Source organism: Natrix helvetica, assembly GCF_964273705.1.
Source record: "Natrix helvetica genome assembly, chromosome: 1".
In the NCBI taxonomy this organism is placed as follows: domain Eukaryota; kingdom Metazoa; phylum Chordata; class Lepidosauria; order Squamata; family Natricidae; genus Natrix; species Natrix helvetica.
The window spans coordinates 106,734,785-106,749,472 of NC_138548.1; the positions used below are offsets into that span (position 1 = coordinate 106,734,785).

The window sequence follows — 14,688 nt, forward strand, 5'->3', positions numbered from 1 at the left end:
CCACATACATTGGACAAACTAATAGAAGAATAAATGCACGCATCGCAGAACAGAAGAACGCAGTCAGAAAAGAAGAAAAAACTTCCTCCTTTTTCCAGTACCTTAAAACAACAGGACATGAAATTGATTTTGAAGGAACCAAATTAATCTCCAAAATTGAACACTTCAACAAGAGAATAATTATGGAAGCCATCAAAATAGAAAAACACCCCCACAACACGAATAAACGTGATGATACCTCCTGCCTACCAGACATATGGAAACTAGCCCTAGTCAACAAATGAGTCCCAGCCACGAAAACCAACACCGGAGCCAGAACAACACAGGACACAACCACCAATCACCCTCACCAGACTCAAACCCAAATCCATCCCACAGACGAAATGCAACCACCATCCAGAAGCCAAACCACAGTGGCATCACCAACTGCTGCACCTCCCTCCGACCACCACACAAAGCAAACTGACACACACCATGAACACATGGCCAGACCACAAACTCAGAGCCAAACCAAAGCCCAGGATGTTATATCACAGCCATCTGCTCAGGACATTACATCAGAGAACTCAGGCGGTTACAATGCAAAGGCTCAGGATGTTACAAAGCAGCCAACCTCCCAGGATGTTGCAGCACAGGACTCAGGATATCACTATACTAGAGCTCAGGATGTCATCACACAGCCCATTACCCAGATTGTTACAACACAAAAGACTAATGGGCACACAGCTAGTACCTCAGCCACACAGGACGTTATGAAACAGCCAACTAATCTGCATACATCAACTCCATCAACTAATCAAGATGTAACAACACAGCCAACCAACCCGCTTACATCAACAAAGCCAGCACTCCACCCACCCCCACCAATATTTATAGAAAGACGGCAGCTCCGATCACACTTTGCTCGCACAAGCACGAAACAGAAGGCACCAGCCTGAAGATGGCAAGTGGGACCTCATCGAAACGTCACCAAGATACTCTCAATCTTACACAGGAAAAGACCCGAATACGCCAAGACCTGCATCAGTGTATATGTATCCACATAAACAAGCATTTATCTATAACTATTAGAAGGCCAGAAAGTATTAAATAAAAACTTCCAAAAACCCCCCAGAAAGTCCAGTTGCCTATTTGAGGGGAAAGCTTCCTCTTCATATATGGTAAATATGGTAAGTGGGAAACAAAAAGCTGATTTCTATATTCTCTAGAGTTGATTTTTTATTTTATTTTAAGCAACAGAAGCAATATGCAGTTAGTTCACAATTGCAGAAATATTTTTAAACAAAGATTTATATTTACTAACCTTTGTAATAAAATAAACAGTAATCTGCCAGCACAAACCACCTTCTTTTCCATAATCTCATTCCAGAGCTATCCTGAAACACAAATGACAATATCTAGTAAAAACGTAGAATAAAATAACACAGAAATATACTAAATAAAAATTTGAATGACTATGTGCCTCTTTAATGTGCTTTAAAAGAGCCAACCTACATAGCATATCATACTCAAGCCTACTTTTGAATGCTTTACAGCTCTTCTAGAAGGTAGGGAAAGTTAGAAATTAGCATAAAGAAATTAGCACACTGGAAGAAGAGCCTGTCTTGTTAGAAATGATTAATGCACATGTAGTAGACATGGAGAAGACTCTCGTACAATATGCTTTGTCCCAGTTTTGTTCCACTGTAATTTTATATCCATAAATCTGTTAATATATAATTATGAATATCAGCATGGTTTAACAGCAGGAATATACTTCTTAATTATATATTACATCCCAAAAGTAGAGTTTATTACTATGAAGAATTTTGGGTTTACTAACATGGGGTGTAATAAAAAAGGGTATATGACCCCAGATTTACAGTTTTGGATTGATGATGTATATGAACTGACTCTACTGGTGTAACAGAAAAAATGATCAGAAAGATTCAGTGTGATTAAAGATTAATGATGTGTTTAAAAATGGGTTGAATGACTTTCCTCATAGTTATTATAGTATGCTTTTCTCATTTTATCTTTTCTTGCTTAGTTCGTTTCTTCTTTTATCCCCCCTTCTTTATAAATTAAAGCAACTTTAAAAAAATTATAATACTCACTTGTTTGTGAAGCCAGCCTCTGACCACAACAGGAATATTAGGGTTTCTCCTTATAGCTTGATCCCTTTTCCCAAAACTATGAACTTTATTGCTAGATTTTACTAACTAAAAAAAAAGCATATACAAGGTAAGTAACTACGAACAAACTATATTTAGGATTAAGTCAAAAGAAACAGTATAATAATACAAGAACTGATATTCTACTTTTGATAGTGTAATTTACATTAGTAATTGACAAAGTATTAACAAAATAGCAGAAGCAAACATTTGACAACATCATAACAATGATCTATTGAATGATAAATTCACAACTTTTCAGTCCTTCAAATCTTATTACTTGATTTCTACAAACTGTGAGGTAGTAAAAAGAAAAGTGAAGTACAGGTAATCTTTGATTTACAATCACAATTCAGCCCAAATTGTCCATTTCTAAGCAAGACAGCTAAGGGAATTTTGCCCTGTTTTACAACATTTTTTGACATAGTTGTTAAGTGAATCACTGCAGTTGTTAAGTTGGTAACACGGTTGTTAAGTGAATCGGCACATATTTATATATTTATACTCAAGTTCATTGCTAGTTTTCTATTTTAATATTCATGGGAACCTACAGAATAATGTTTCAGTAAGATCAGAACAAAGACACTGACACAAAAGCTGTAGAGCAGGGATGGCGAACCTTTTTTGGCTCGCGTGCCATAAGTGGGGGGAGCACAGCGGGGTCATGTGCGGGCGTGCTGCACCCATAATGCAATGCGTGACCCCCCCAGTGCTCCAGAGGCTTTATAGGAGCCTGGGGAGGGCGAAAACAGCCTCCCCGGGCCCCCCCAGATGCCCTCCAGAGGCTTCAGGGACCTTCAGGAGGCTTCCCTGAAGCCTTCGGAGCAGTAAAAATGATCCTTTGAGCAAACCCGAAGTCCGTTCCTGAACTTCCGGTTTGCCCGTAGGGCCGGTTTTTTACGCTCCGGAGGCTTCACGGAAGCTCATGAAGCCTCCGGAGGGCCTCCTGGGGGGCGGGGGAGGCTCTTTTCGCCCTCCCCAGGCTCCTATAAAGCCTCTGGAGCCTGGGGAGGGCGAAAAATGGCTTTTAAAAAGGGTGAATTCAGCTGGCCACCGCGCACATGCACGCTGACCAGCTGACAGGGCAGCACCTTGGGTGCCCTGACAAATGGCTCTGCATGCCACCTGTGGCACGCGTGCCATAGGTTCGCCATCACTGCTGTAGAGGATGACCAGAATGAGCTTTCGGGATAGATCATCAAACATGTAATCAGTCTCGAATCCCTTCACACCCAGAAAAGACCTAAACAAACCACCTTGAATTTTGTTGACTCTTATTTATTGCCAATTTGCTTTGATCTTTTAGTAATTCAGATCCTTGCAGGGAGTCTTAGCATGCAACTGCTGTATTCATTTAAACTGCCTTTTCTACTGATTTCCCACATGTGACAAAAGCCTTGATATAAATTTACATTCATAAATGAAAAAAAAAAACTAGCTAAATACTAAAGTGCCATAACTGGCCATTCGATGCTATAGTACAATTTTCTTGGGAACATTTTCAAGTTATTTTGGGATTTATAATTGGGCTTACAAGAATAAAATATAAAAATACTCAATTTATTATTTTTATATATCTTTCTGTCTTGCATAATAGGACAGTTATTCTTATTTTTGTATTAACAATTTTCATTAAAGTATTTGCTCTCTGGGGTATAAAACAGTGTTTTCCTAGAAGTGTTTACATCTAGCTTCCCTCCACATAAAAGATCCCTATAAGACTAATAATTTGGATTTTTTTTGCCCAGAAGAATCAGCTGTAAATCCAAGCACCAAAGTATATTTTAAACAAATATTTGCACAAAGTATTTGCACACTTGGGATCAATTCCCTACACACCTTTAAGAATCAAGAAAATAGGTAAAAGGGATATGTATAATTCAAATCTAAACCCATCCATGAATTTCTTCTACGGATTTAATATAGTATAGTTAGCACAATGCCCCCAAATACAGCTCATTCTCTTATTAAGCTACATTTTGCAAATTTCCTGGAAAACTCAAATTTACCTTGGATCCAAGTTTTGTCTCTGTAGTGGATGTAGTTACAGCAGTAGATGTTTCACTGACCATACTTGAAGGTCTTTGGTTTTGATGTTTGGACATATGTGAATTATTCCTGAAAGAAATAAATCACAATTTAATTGATTGTTAATCTTTTTTAAAACTATGATACCAGGACGAACTAACTCTGGAAATGTTTCCATGTTTCTGTCTCACCAGTTCAATAAATAGCTTAAGCTAGATGAAACATCATTTCTATCATTAAAAATGGTAAAACCTTCAAATCAAATGTTATTCTTGATGGTTTACAACCCCTGTAGCTTTCTTAGCAGCAATACAGAAGTTTGCTATTGTGTTTCTCCAGCATGTTTTTTTAAACTTCCCAGTTTATTTTACAGACCTGGAATCCTCTGAAAGTCTCTTAATTCTCTTAATATTTACATCCTAATCAGCCCTGGCCCTTCCGAGGTCCAAAAAAGCTTAGTCAGGTGGTGCTGCGTAATTGCATAATTGGCTTTGAAAAAGGAAAGTATAGTCCTGGGAATGTAATCCAGATTAGGCCTGCCATAGGAGCAAAGATTGCAATTTTCCCACCAAACTCTAAATCTAAACTGAAGTCCACACTCTCCAGTTTACTTTTTTTAGAATTAACACAATAAATATAGTGCTCAACTTGAAACTGTTCGTTGAACAATGGTTCGAAGTTGTGATGGTCTTGGAAAAAGTGATTTATGACCCATCCTCGAAGTCACATACATGGTCACATGGTTGCCATTTTGGGCACTTGGTAAGTGGCGTGCATTTATAATGGTTACAGCATCTTGCAGCTGTGATCGTGATTTGCTATCTCCCCAGATGACATCTCACAAGCAAAATCAATTGGAGAAGCCGAATTTGCTTAATGACCACATGATTTGTTTAATAACCATGAGATTTGCTTAATAACTGTGATAGTAATGATCATAAAATTAAGTTTGGTCATGTGAAGACTTGCTTAATGACTGCATCGTTCAGTGACCAAAACTCCAGTCCCAATAGTGGTTGCAAATCGAGCACTATCTCTATGTTTTGGTCTTAAATGTTTTCGGAACTCAAATAGATTAAAAGAACAATAACTGGTGAGTAACAAGGATGTTCTATCTTACTAACAGAATATGTTGCTACATAAAGTTAATTATTTCCTGCAGAATCAAATCTTAACAAAATCAAATTTAACTAATTACACAATATTTATTTCATAAACATAAATTGGACATTATACAATATAGAATAAATATTCCTAAATGAAGATATTCTTATTTATTGAAATAATGTTGATTTAAAAGTTTAAAAATATGTTTATACCACTTTTCCAGCTCATATACAACTCACGCTGCGAACATACCTAATATGCCTTCTTCGTCCTATTTTTCCCACTAAAACCTTGTGATGTGATTTGAGCTAAAAGAGATTGACAGGTCCAAAGTCATCCAGCTGGTTTCTCATGCCTAAAACGGGACTAGAACTCTCCTGATTTCTAGCCCAGCACCTTTGTTTTTCTTTAAAAAAAACTTTTACATTTGTTTTTTTAACCTATGCTGAATAACATTGTGTTTTAAGGGTATAATTTGGAACCTAGTTCTTTTTTAATTTTAATTTTTTTTTTTTTTTGCTGCAGGAAAATCCTGCAGCTTATAAATTTAATTGCAATATGGAATGTATGTCTCAACCTTTGTTGTTGTTTTGCCAAATCAAAGTGCTCATGCCATATTGCAGGAGTGTCAAACTTGCGTCACGGTGGCATCATCACGTGATGTTACGCAACTTTTCTCCCCCCTTTGCTAAACCACGCGTGGTCGTGGCCAATGTGACGCATCGGGCCTGCCAACTGCCATTTTGCATTTTAAATCTTCAAGCAACAACACAGGTCGCAAAAGAAAAGGTGAGACTTAAATTAGCAACATGACAATTTTCCGTCAAGGGTTATGGCTAAATGAAGTCATGGGGTATAATATATTGCTGCACTGAAATCTCACTAGGCTTATCTTGCTTAACACAGCCAAATAAAAGGTCTGACAAACGTGATGTCCAGAATGTTTCCATTGTCACTGATATTCAATCAAGGAATACATAAAAACAGGCAACTAAAACAGTTATTAGGTGATTGTCCATTCTTTCTCTTATAAAAGACCAAACTATCAGGAGAAAGCAGCTAGTGAAACCATGACAATAAATTTCATGGTTTCACTCAAGTCAAGACACAATTAACTATCTATCTTCAATGTCATGCGTTTTTTCAGGACTCAACAATTTAACTGATTGTATATTTTAAGGATATGGAGGTGGTTGTTTTTTTTTAATGCGAAATTTATTTTTCCACAATTACAAAGCATCTGTTTGTTAAAGGTCTAAAACCTTTTTAATACTGCAAACTAGAGGTGGGTTACGGCTGGTTTGCTTGTGTGTGCACCGCGTGCGCACATGCACAGTGCAATTAACATTGTTCTGCGCATGCGCAGAAGCAAAAAACAAGATGACGGCTCTATAGAACTGGTTCAGGGGCATGGCAGGCCTGGGTCACTGCCGGTTCCGGTGACCCAGGCAACCAAACCATTACTGGCTCGGCCAAACCAGTCTGAACCAGTAGGAACCCACCGCTGTCACAAATATAATACTGTACATGAACAATACTGAAACAAGGATGAAATATTACTATGTTCATAGCATTTTCAAAAGATGTTATAACATCTTTTGTTTTCTTATGTTTGTATCTGAGGAAAATACATAAAGAGTTGCATTTTCGTTGCTTCGATCTTTGCTTTAGCCCAAATCAATATTGTGAAGACTGCCTTTTTTTTCTTGCTAACTTGTGCACTTTTTGAAAAGGAATATACAACCTTTTTTAGGCTGAGGGGTTTACTGGGCCTTTGAATAGCATGATGAGAACTATGATGGCTGACTGCCAAGACAAAGAACTGAAAAGGGCTAGAACAAAAACTAAAATGAAGTTCATTGTCATTCAATTAATTAAATGATATGTGTGTTATTATTCATATGTATCTAATAATTTTCCCCTTGTCACAATACAAAATGTAATTCAGTCTCAGTTTTTTAATGGAAGAAAGTATTTTTATTTTTGGAGCCTGGGATGAAAGAGTAGTACAATGGGAAAAAAATGGTCCATCATTCATTCATAAGTAATTGGAATGATACAACAGAAGACATTAATAGGCAGTTATAGAGTAAGCTTGTAGAATTTCAACTACTAATTAAAGGTTAAGAATAGTTATTAGATGTGTAAGGCAAATCAATCTACTTACTCCTCTTGTAAAATAAACTCCACGTTTTCTGGGGAAAACTGGCCAGTCACTGGATGTTTAAATGTGGTAGTTTGGTGGTTGTGGCTGAAAGGAAATCAAAATTTAGTTCAATACCAATGTAAGCACAAATAATATAAAATAACATTTTACAATCTTATTACACCTGAATCGTTTCTGCTTTGAACAGGTATGTTTCTTGCACTAAGCTGGAGAAATGAGATACTAGTAGTTTCCTGAACATATTATGGATTTACTATTTATTTCAATCTGTAACCAGGATCCAGTTATTATTCTCCCACTTCTGATATTTAAGAAAAATAAGCGATGCATGTTTCTGCACTCACCTTCAAAAACATTGTCTTTATTTTTGAAAGATTAAGTTATTAACAACGCCTAAATCTTTGCCGTTGCATTTGCTGCACAGTGCAGTGTGTCCTCACCCTATGGCTTCAGGGAATCCTTCCTGGTCTATGATTGGTCAGTAAATAATGGCAAGACTTGGAGCGCTAGATGATTCGGTAGCAAAAAAAAAAAAAAAGGCAAAGGACATCATCCCATGGGAAAGAAGAGACTGATGGGAGGTAAAGAACAGCACCCAGGATCACAGTATATGTAGTCCTCAGCTTAACAACAGTTCATTTAGTCATCATTCAAAGTTACAATGGCACTGAAAAAAGTGACATGACCATATTTTTCACATTTATGAACATTGCGTCTTCATGGTCATGTGATCAAAATTCAGACACTTGGCAACTGACTCATATTTATGATGGTTGCAGTGTCCTGGAGTCACCTTTTGTGACCTTCTGACAAGCGAAGTCAATGGGGAAGCCAGATTCACTTAACAACCTGGCTACTAACTTAGCAACTGCAGTGATTCACTTAACAACTGAGGCAAGAAAGTTGTCAAATGGGGCAAAACTTAACAAATGTCTCACTTAACAACAGAAATTCTGGGCTCAGTTGTGGTGGTAAGTCAAGGACTACCTGTACTTTGATCTCTGGAGAAAGAAGGAGGGCATACGACAAAAGCCACACGGTGGGCTGAATTCCTGCCACCTCTTCCACAGTTTCCACCCTGCAAAATGTTCTAATTTTTAGTGTTTCTTCAGGAGCAGCAGTTGAGCTGATTAACTTTCAAAATTAATTGGATCAGGACCAATGGAAGTGCCAGGGCACTGTGGGGACACAGGGTTATCTCCTGGACCTCATTGTTGGGCAGACTTCATTATTGGACTTCATAAAGGAGATTTAAATGAACAATGACAACTACAGTTCCAGGGCTCTTTAAAAAAAGAAAGGAAACCTGCACACCATTCACTTAAATTCACAATACTTGCACATGCTTAACTGGGAAGAGTAAGTTCCAAATTGATTTTAGAGTGGCTTACAAACTACAAATGACAAGGTAGAAGAAGAGGGAGCAGCCCAGAGTTGTATTTTAAAACCATTTTTTTGTCTAACCATCTGCAAAGAGGGGTGATCTTGGATTTGGACTCATTTCCTAATTGTTGCGTACAATAAATAACATAATAAGTTTGGTAGGTTATTGTAGGCCCTGCAGTGTGGAATTTTTGCTGTTCTCTGAGTTTGGCTGTTTGTTTGCAGATGTTTCAGGCACTGATGATATTAACTAGTTGGGTAATGAAATATCTACAATCAAGCAACCAAGCTCAGAAAGTATCAAGAACTCTGCAATTCAACCCTGAGCTACAGATACTCACTGCTGTTAGGTTCATCCTGAAACCCTACAGAAGGTCTGTCACCATTCAATTCTTTAAAAATTGTTGCAGTTCCACTTCACAATCACATTTTCTTCGTTGACTTGCAATCTTGTCACAATTCCATATCACTGGCCACAGCATGCTTTTTAGTGCTTTTGTGTGTATTTTTTGGGAGGCTTCCGAGATAAGTGGACAGTTGCTATGTACAGCAAGTTGCCACTGTTGCTGCATTTATGTTAAACTGAATGAGTTTACTTTGCTACCGTACTCGATGTGTGGGGTACAGAACACCAGCTTCTACTGCTTTATAGAAAAATACATCCACACCCGCGTCCATGTAGGCATACACATACTGCATCACAGAATTCGAACAAATATTTAAACTGGCTGAAGTTCACTTGAATAAGACATACTTGCTTATAGAGGTCAGCTGATCTTTTCTGCCAGTAAAATGCCTTTACATTCTTTATTTTCTACCTAGTTAATTATTCATGCAAGGCTCAAGGTTAACTGTGCTTTGTTGAAGACTGGGATCCAATCAGCTGGAGTACAACTATTCAGAGAAAAGGGTTTACAGCTGGCTATGCATAGCCATGTTTGACAGGTTAATTCCAAGGGTGAACATAAACTGCTTGTTTGTTTTTTATATATATTTCCACATCCCTTTTATCTCTTAACTAAAATTTGATACCCATCTAAAATGAATGATTTATAAAAATGTACATAGAAATAAGAAACTAGATTGATAATGCTGAATTGACAGAATTAAAAGCAAAAGTACTGTATCCATTTAAAGTACTGTAATATAGGTTGGTTATTCGGAATAGATTAATTCTATTCTAGTAATGGATATTTTATATAACAATATTCTAATAATAAAATGGCTGTGAATTACACATAACAATTTTCCAAAGTCAAGTTCTAACATGCTATTTTAAGCAAGTTCAATTGTTTGAATGAAAATTTTCTTTCTTTTGACATTTCTTTCTTCAAACAGCAAACACCTATGTATAAATAATGGTCAGCATCCTTTCATTTTTAGTTATTGGCACCAAGAGCATATTCAGAATCCATTCGGCCAGGGTTTTATTATTTTTTTATTTTAATTTTTTTTATTTTGTTTATACAAACTTCACATCTTTGCAACACATTACATTTCTTTTACATATCTGTTGTAATTCTTTTATCTGTACAAATAACTCTTTTATAACTATAATTTTATACATATGTGCATTTATATTATTTCATACATCTTTTTGCTTCATTCTATGTATAACATTCTACATATTCTATGCATAATGGCAGTTGGTCTTACCTGAACTGCTATTTTAGGAGTTGGGACAGGAGGCTGCAGTAGATGGTATTATCACACCCAATTGGCCACGAGACTGGGATGAACCTAAAGCCACACCTTTGTGCTCCACCCTTGATTTCCAGTTTCATCGAAGTGAGCTCTCCCGAGACTTGAAAACAAGGCACAAAGGAGAAACTCCCACCCCACCTGACAACTAGCTATGTAGGGCGGGAACTGGAGCCTCCTGTCCCAACTCCTAAAATAGCAGTTCAGGTAACACCAACTGCCATTTTCCGGACTGAGGGACAGGAGTCTCCAGCAGATGGGACCTACCAAAGCTATAGTCCCATGGACGGGGAACTAATGATTTGCGAGGACCTGCTGAAGCACCCTACGCCCGAACGCCGCATCAGCCAAGAGCATCGACCCCCTCCGTTACCCGAGCTGGGAACTGAGAGAAGAACCGGGGAAGCTGTGCATTGGATGGAGTGGCGAAGCGATCCACCCTGGTCACCCGAACCTCTGGCTGATGCTCCAGAGCAACCCCAGGGAGAGACTCCACTCTCCATTGTCCACCGTCTCCCGACTCAACCAGTCGGTCTGATAGTTGTTGACGCCTGTGATGTGCTCCGCCCAGATGAATCGCAGGTGCCTCTCCACCCAGTTGCCCAGCGACCCTCCTCTCGGTGAACAGCGCCTGGGAATGCGTGCTGCCCTGTCTACCTATGTGAGCCATTGCCGCAACGTTGAAGGTCAAGACCAGGATGTGACAACCCTCAACAGTGCTCCGGAAGTGCTGCAGAGCCCCGAGCTTCAGCCCATTCACGTTGTGCCAGAGGGCCATGACCACTGGCCTTGTGCCAAATGAGAATCCAGGGACGCCCCCCAGCGGAACTGACTGGCATCCGTGTGAGGATGAGGCGTTCCTGTACCCAGAAGTCGCAACCCTTGAACAAGGCTGGGGACAACCACCGCTAGAAGGGAACCAATACCACTCCCAGGGCAAAACAGAGGGGAAGGGAATCTCAAGCACCCCCCACCAGCTTGCCCATGCGCTTGCTTCTGCTTACAACCCTCCTCACTGCCGCCTCCGCTCACTCTTCCCTCACGTCCTTCAGCTGCAGCAATAACAAAGTGTTCTGTCCCAAGCCTCTACAATATATACGGATGCAGACTTGGCCGTCTGCTACTAAGGAGGGAGATAAGCAACTCCTTGGCTAGGAGCCCACAAAGCTATATCTATGAAACAAGGCTTGAACTCACGAAATTCTCCCAATCTTTCTCTACGGCTGGATCAGTAAATTGTTGTTTCCTGCAAAATTCCCCTCCTGTTGCCCCACCTATAAGCTCTCCGGGAGGGACCAATCAGTAGCCACCTGTTCCTATATCCTTCTGTGACTCTTTTTCCAAAGCTGCTCCCTCCTCCTCGCAGCCCAACGCATACATACGTCAGAGACAGCCTCCCTCTGTTTTTCCTCACTGCTCCCTGACTCAGACGCCACCTGGTGGCCAACAGACCTCTTTAGTCCCTGCTCTGACTCCACCCCCCCCGAGTCTTCCTCAGCCTCCAGGGCAGTCCCATAGTATTCATCGTTGTCAGATTCCACCAACAGCTCAGCCGGCCACTGTTGGGCCACAACGCAAAGGGAGAAGCCTTCCTGAACCTCGCAGGCAGCACTCTTCCAAGCGCTCCTCAATGCTGCGGCTTGATTCCCAGCCACCAATGCAGCCGCTGCTCTGTTGGAGCCGGTGAGAGGCCATAGGACTGGAAATCCCGAGCCCATTAGCCTCCCTGGCACATAAAGAGCCTGCAGCCAGTTCCACATGGCAATCACAGCTCAAATTTCGTCGCTGGAATGGCGACCGAGCCATCCGAGTCCCCAGAAGCCCAACAGCACTCTCTCTGGTGGCTAGATAAAGTAGCCACAACCAGGAGCCTTACTAGGGAGGAAGTAGAGTCCTTCATTAGGAGAGCTGAAAAGGTGAGGAGGGTCCAATAATGGCAATAATCAGGAGTCCAATTTTTTATGTCTCGCTACTGGCCAGACTGAGATGAAACTGAAAGTCAAGGGTGGAGCAGAGAGGCGTGGCTTCAGCTTCATCCCAGTCTTGTGGCCAATTGGGTGTGATAATACCATCTACTGGAGACTCCTGTCCCTCACTCCGGAAAACAACCTTTATTACATTTGAGTCATTTTGTATCCATTTCCTATTATTTATTTGCTACAGTCTATCTCGTATTTCTATCTTTTAACCATTTTCCGTTTTTGTATTTATTAATTATTTTGTTGATCTTTCTTCCTTTCTTTTTTGCTTTCCTGCTCCCCCCCCCTTTTTTTTCTCTCCTCTAGCCAATTATACCATAAATCCCATACGGAGTAATATTCAGATTCTTCTTTCTCTTTTAATTATTTCGTGAACCTATCCATCTCTGCACATTCCAATATTTTTTAATTACATTTTCTTCTATTGGTGTGTAATTATTTTTCCAATTTTGCATGTCTTTGGCCAGTTTTTAAACCTTCTCTTCACCCCAAACACAGACAAATCAGTAAAGAAAGCCAAAGCATCTTATGGGTTTAAACTTCCAGATAAATTTGTCTTTAAGGTGTCACAAAACTCTTCACTGTCTTCATTTCTTTTAATAAAATATATTCAGGCAGAACTGCCACATCATTTTGGATTTAGCTTTCCCAAATCAGCCTCTAACTTCTCATATAATTTAAAAGCAATTATTTATTATGTCTTTACTGTCATAAAGTGATAAACCTCACCCAAAAGCCTACTGCATACCTATTTCTCAAATATTGTTTCTATATTTGCATCCAGTGGTGATTACAAAAACACAATCCGATGTTTACATTTTATCATATTTATGTAACTATTATTTTAAACACTTTATGTATGCTTATTCATGCTAAAACACATGAAAAGCTAGCACTGCTAGCAAGTAGGTATATTTTGTGATTGGAATTCAAGACCACCTAGCCATGCCTGACACAAATTTATTAAAAATTCATTTTTAAGGTCCATTTGGGATAGTGGCAGCTGAAAGCTAACAATGTTGCTAGGTTTTGAATATTTTAAGCACAGTAACTATGGGTATTAGCATTAGCAGCTGATGCCTGCTTGTAGCCTTTCTACTGCAGCTACAGATTTATGTCTTTATCTTTCATAACAATAGGTTGCATGCCACTAATTTTATTACTTTAAGAAGTCTGGCTTGGAGTGTTATTCATGAATGTTCTAGAGTAGGGGTGTCAAACTGGCGGCCCGCGGGCTGGATGCATCATGCACAGGCCATGCCTACCCAGTTCCGCGAAGGGAAAAAAAATCACGATACGTCACATGACAGCAACGTGACATGTTGAGTTTGACACCCGTGTTCTAGAGTTACATTAATCTAGTAAAATATCATTTTAAGAACATATGTTTAAATCCTCACCTCTGTATTCTCAGTTCTTTTGTGAAAAGGATTTTGCATCATTTGATATGACGGTATCCTTTTGTGCCTTCAATCTTAAATACTGGTAACTTATTTTCAATGTTCGCTTTTTAATATTTTATCTTCTTTCCAATCGGCAATTTTTATTTACTTCAGGTATGCACATTGGTTACTCAAAATATATGCTCAAATATATTTGCAAAGGATTTAAAAAACAACAGGAAGTAGGAAACTCAATATTATTTTGGGAAATCCACTGGCATTTCTAGAGTTCTGCTCTGAAAAGAAATTCATTCTTCTAGCCTTGTTTCCAGAGTAATTTACATTTTGCACCCATTATTTTGGTGCATTGCTGCATAGAAAGGAATCATCCTGAACTGTGCCAACTGATGTATCCTTGGGGATCACGAACAGGTCACGTTTCCCTCTATAGGTGAAAGTACTGTGATTAATGCTTCTTAGCAGAATGGAAGAGTAAATTTTAAAAGAGTAGATTTTAAAAGAACACCCTTAATTAATCTATCAGGACTATTATTACAGCAGATGAACATTTCAATTACATTATTCAGATAAATAAATTGTATTTAGAAAGGTTGTACTTTTTGCTATCAGTTTTTGATGGCAAATTGGTTAAGAATTAATACCTAGTCAATATAATGTTATTGATTTGTAGCTCAGATGGGTTAGTTTTGAGCTTTGTAACTGTTAAATGGAAAAATCTATGATTCGTTGAAAAAAAAATATCTCTCCTAATTGAATGTGGAGGGGGA

The 14,688-nt window shown here is 39.0% G+C and overlaps 1 protein-coding gene across 10 annotated transcripts in view; it reads right to left on the reverse strand.

The window, feature by feature from the left end:
- PLEKHA7 (pleckstrin homology domain containing A7) overlaps positions 1 to 14,688 on the reverse strand; it is a 137,399-nt gene that overhangs the window by 55,333 nt on the left and 67,378 nt on the right. For all 10 annotated transcript variants that reach the window (XM_081937678.1, XM_081937679.1, XM_081937674.1 and 7 more), the window contains 4 exons: positions 7,456 to 7,539; positions 4,163 to 4,271; positions 2,097 to 2,201; positions 1,304 to 1,376 (listed from right to left, as the gene is read on the reverse strand). In XM_081937678.1, coding sequence (XP_081793804.1) covers positions 1,304 to 1,376; positions 2,097 to 2,201; positions 4,163 to 4,271; positions 7,456 to 7,539 — 371 coding nt within the window. The remainder of the gene's footprint in view (positions 1 to 1,303; positions 1,377 to 2,096; positions 2,202 to 4,162; positions 4,272 to 7,455; positions 7,540 to 14,688) is intronic.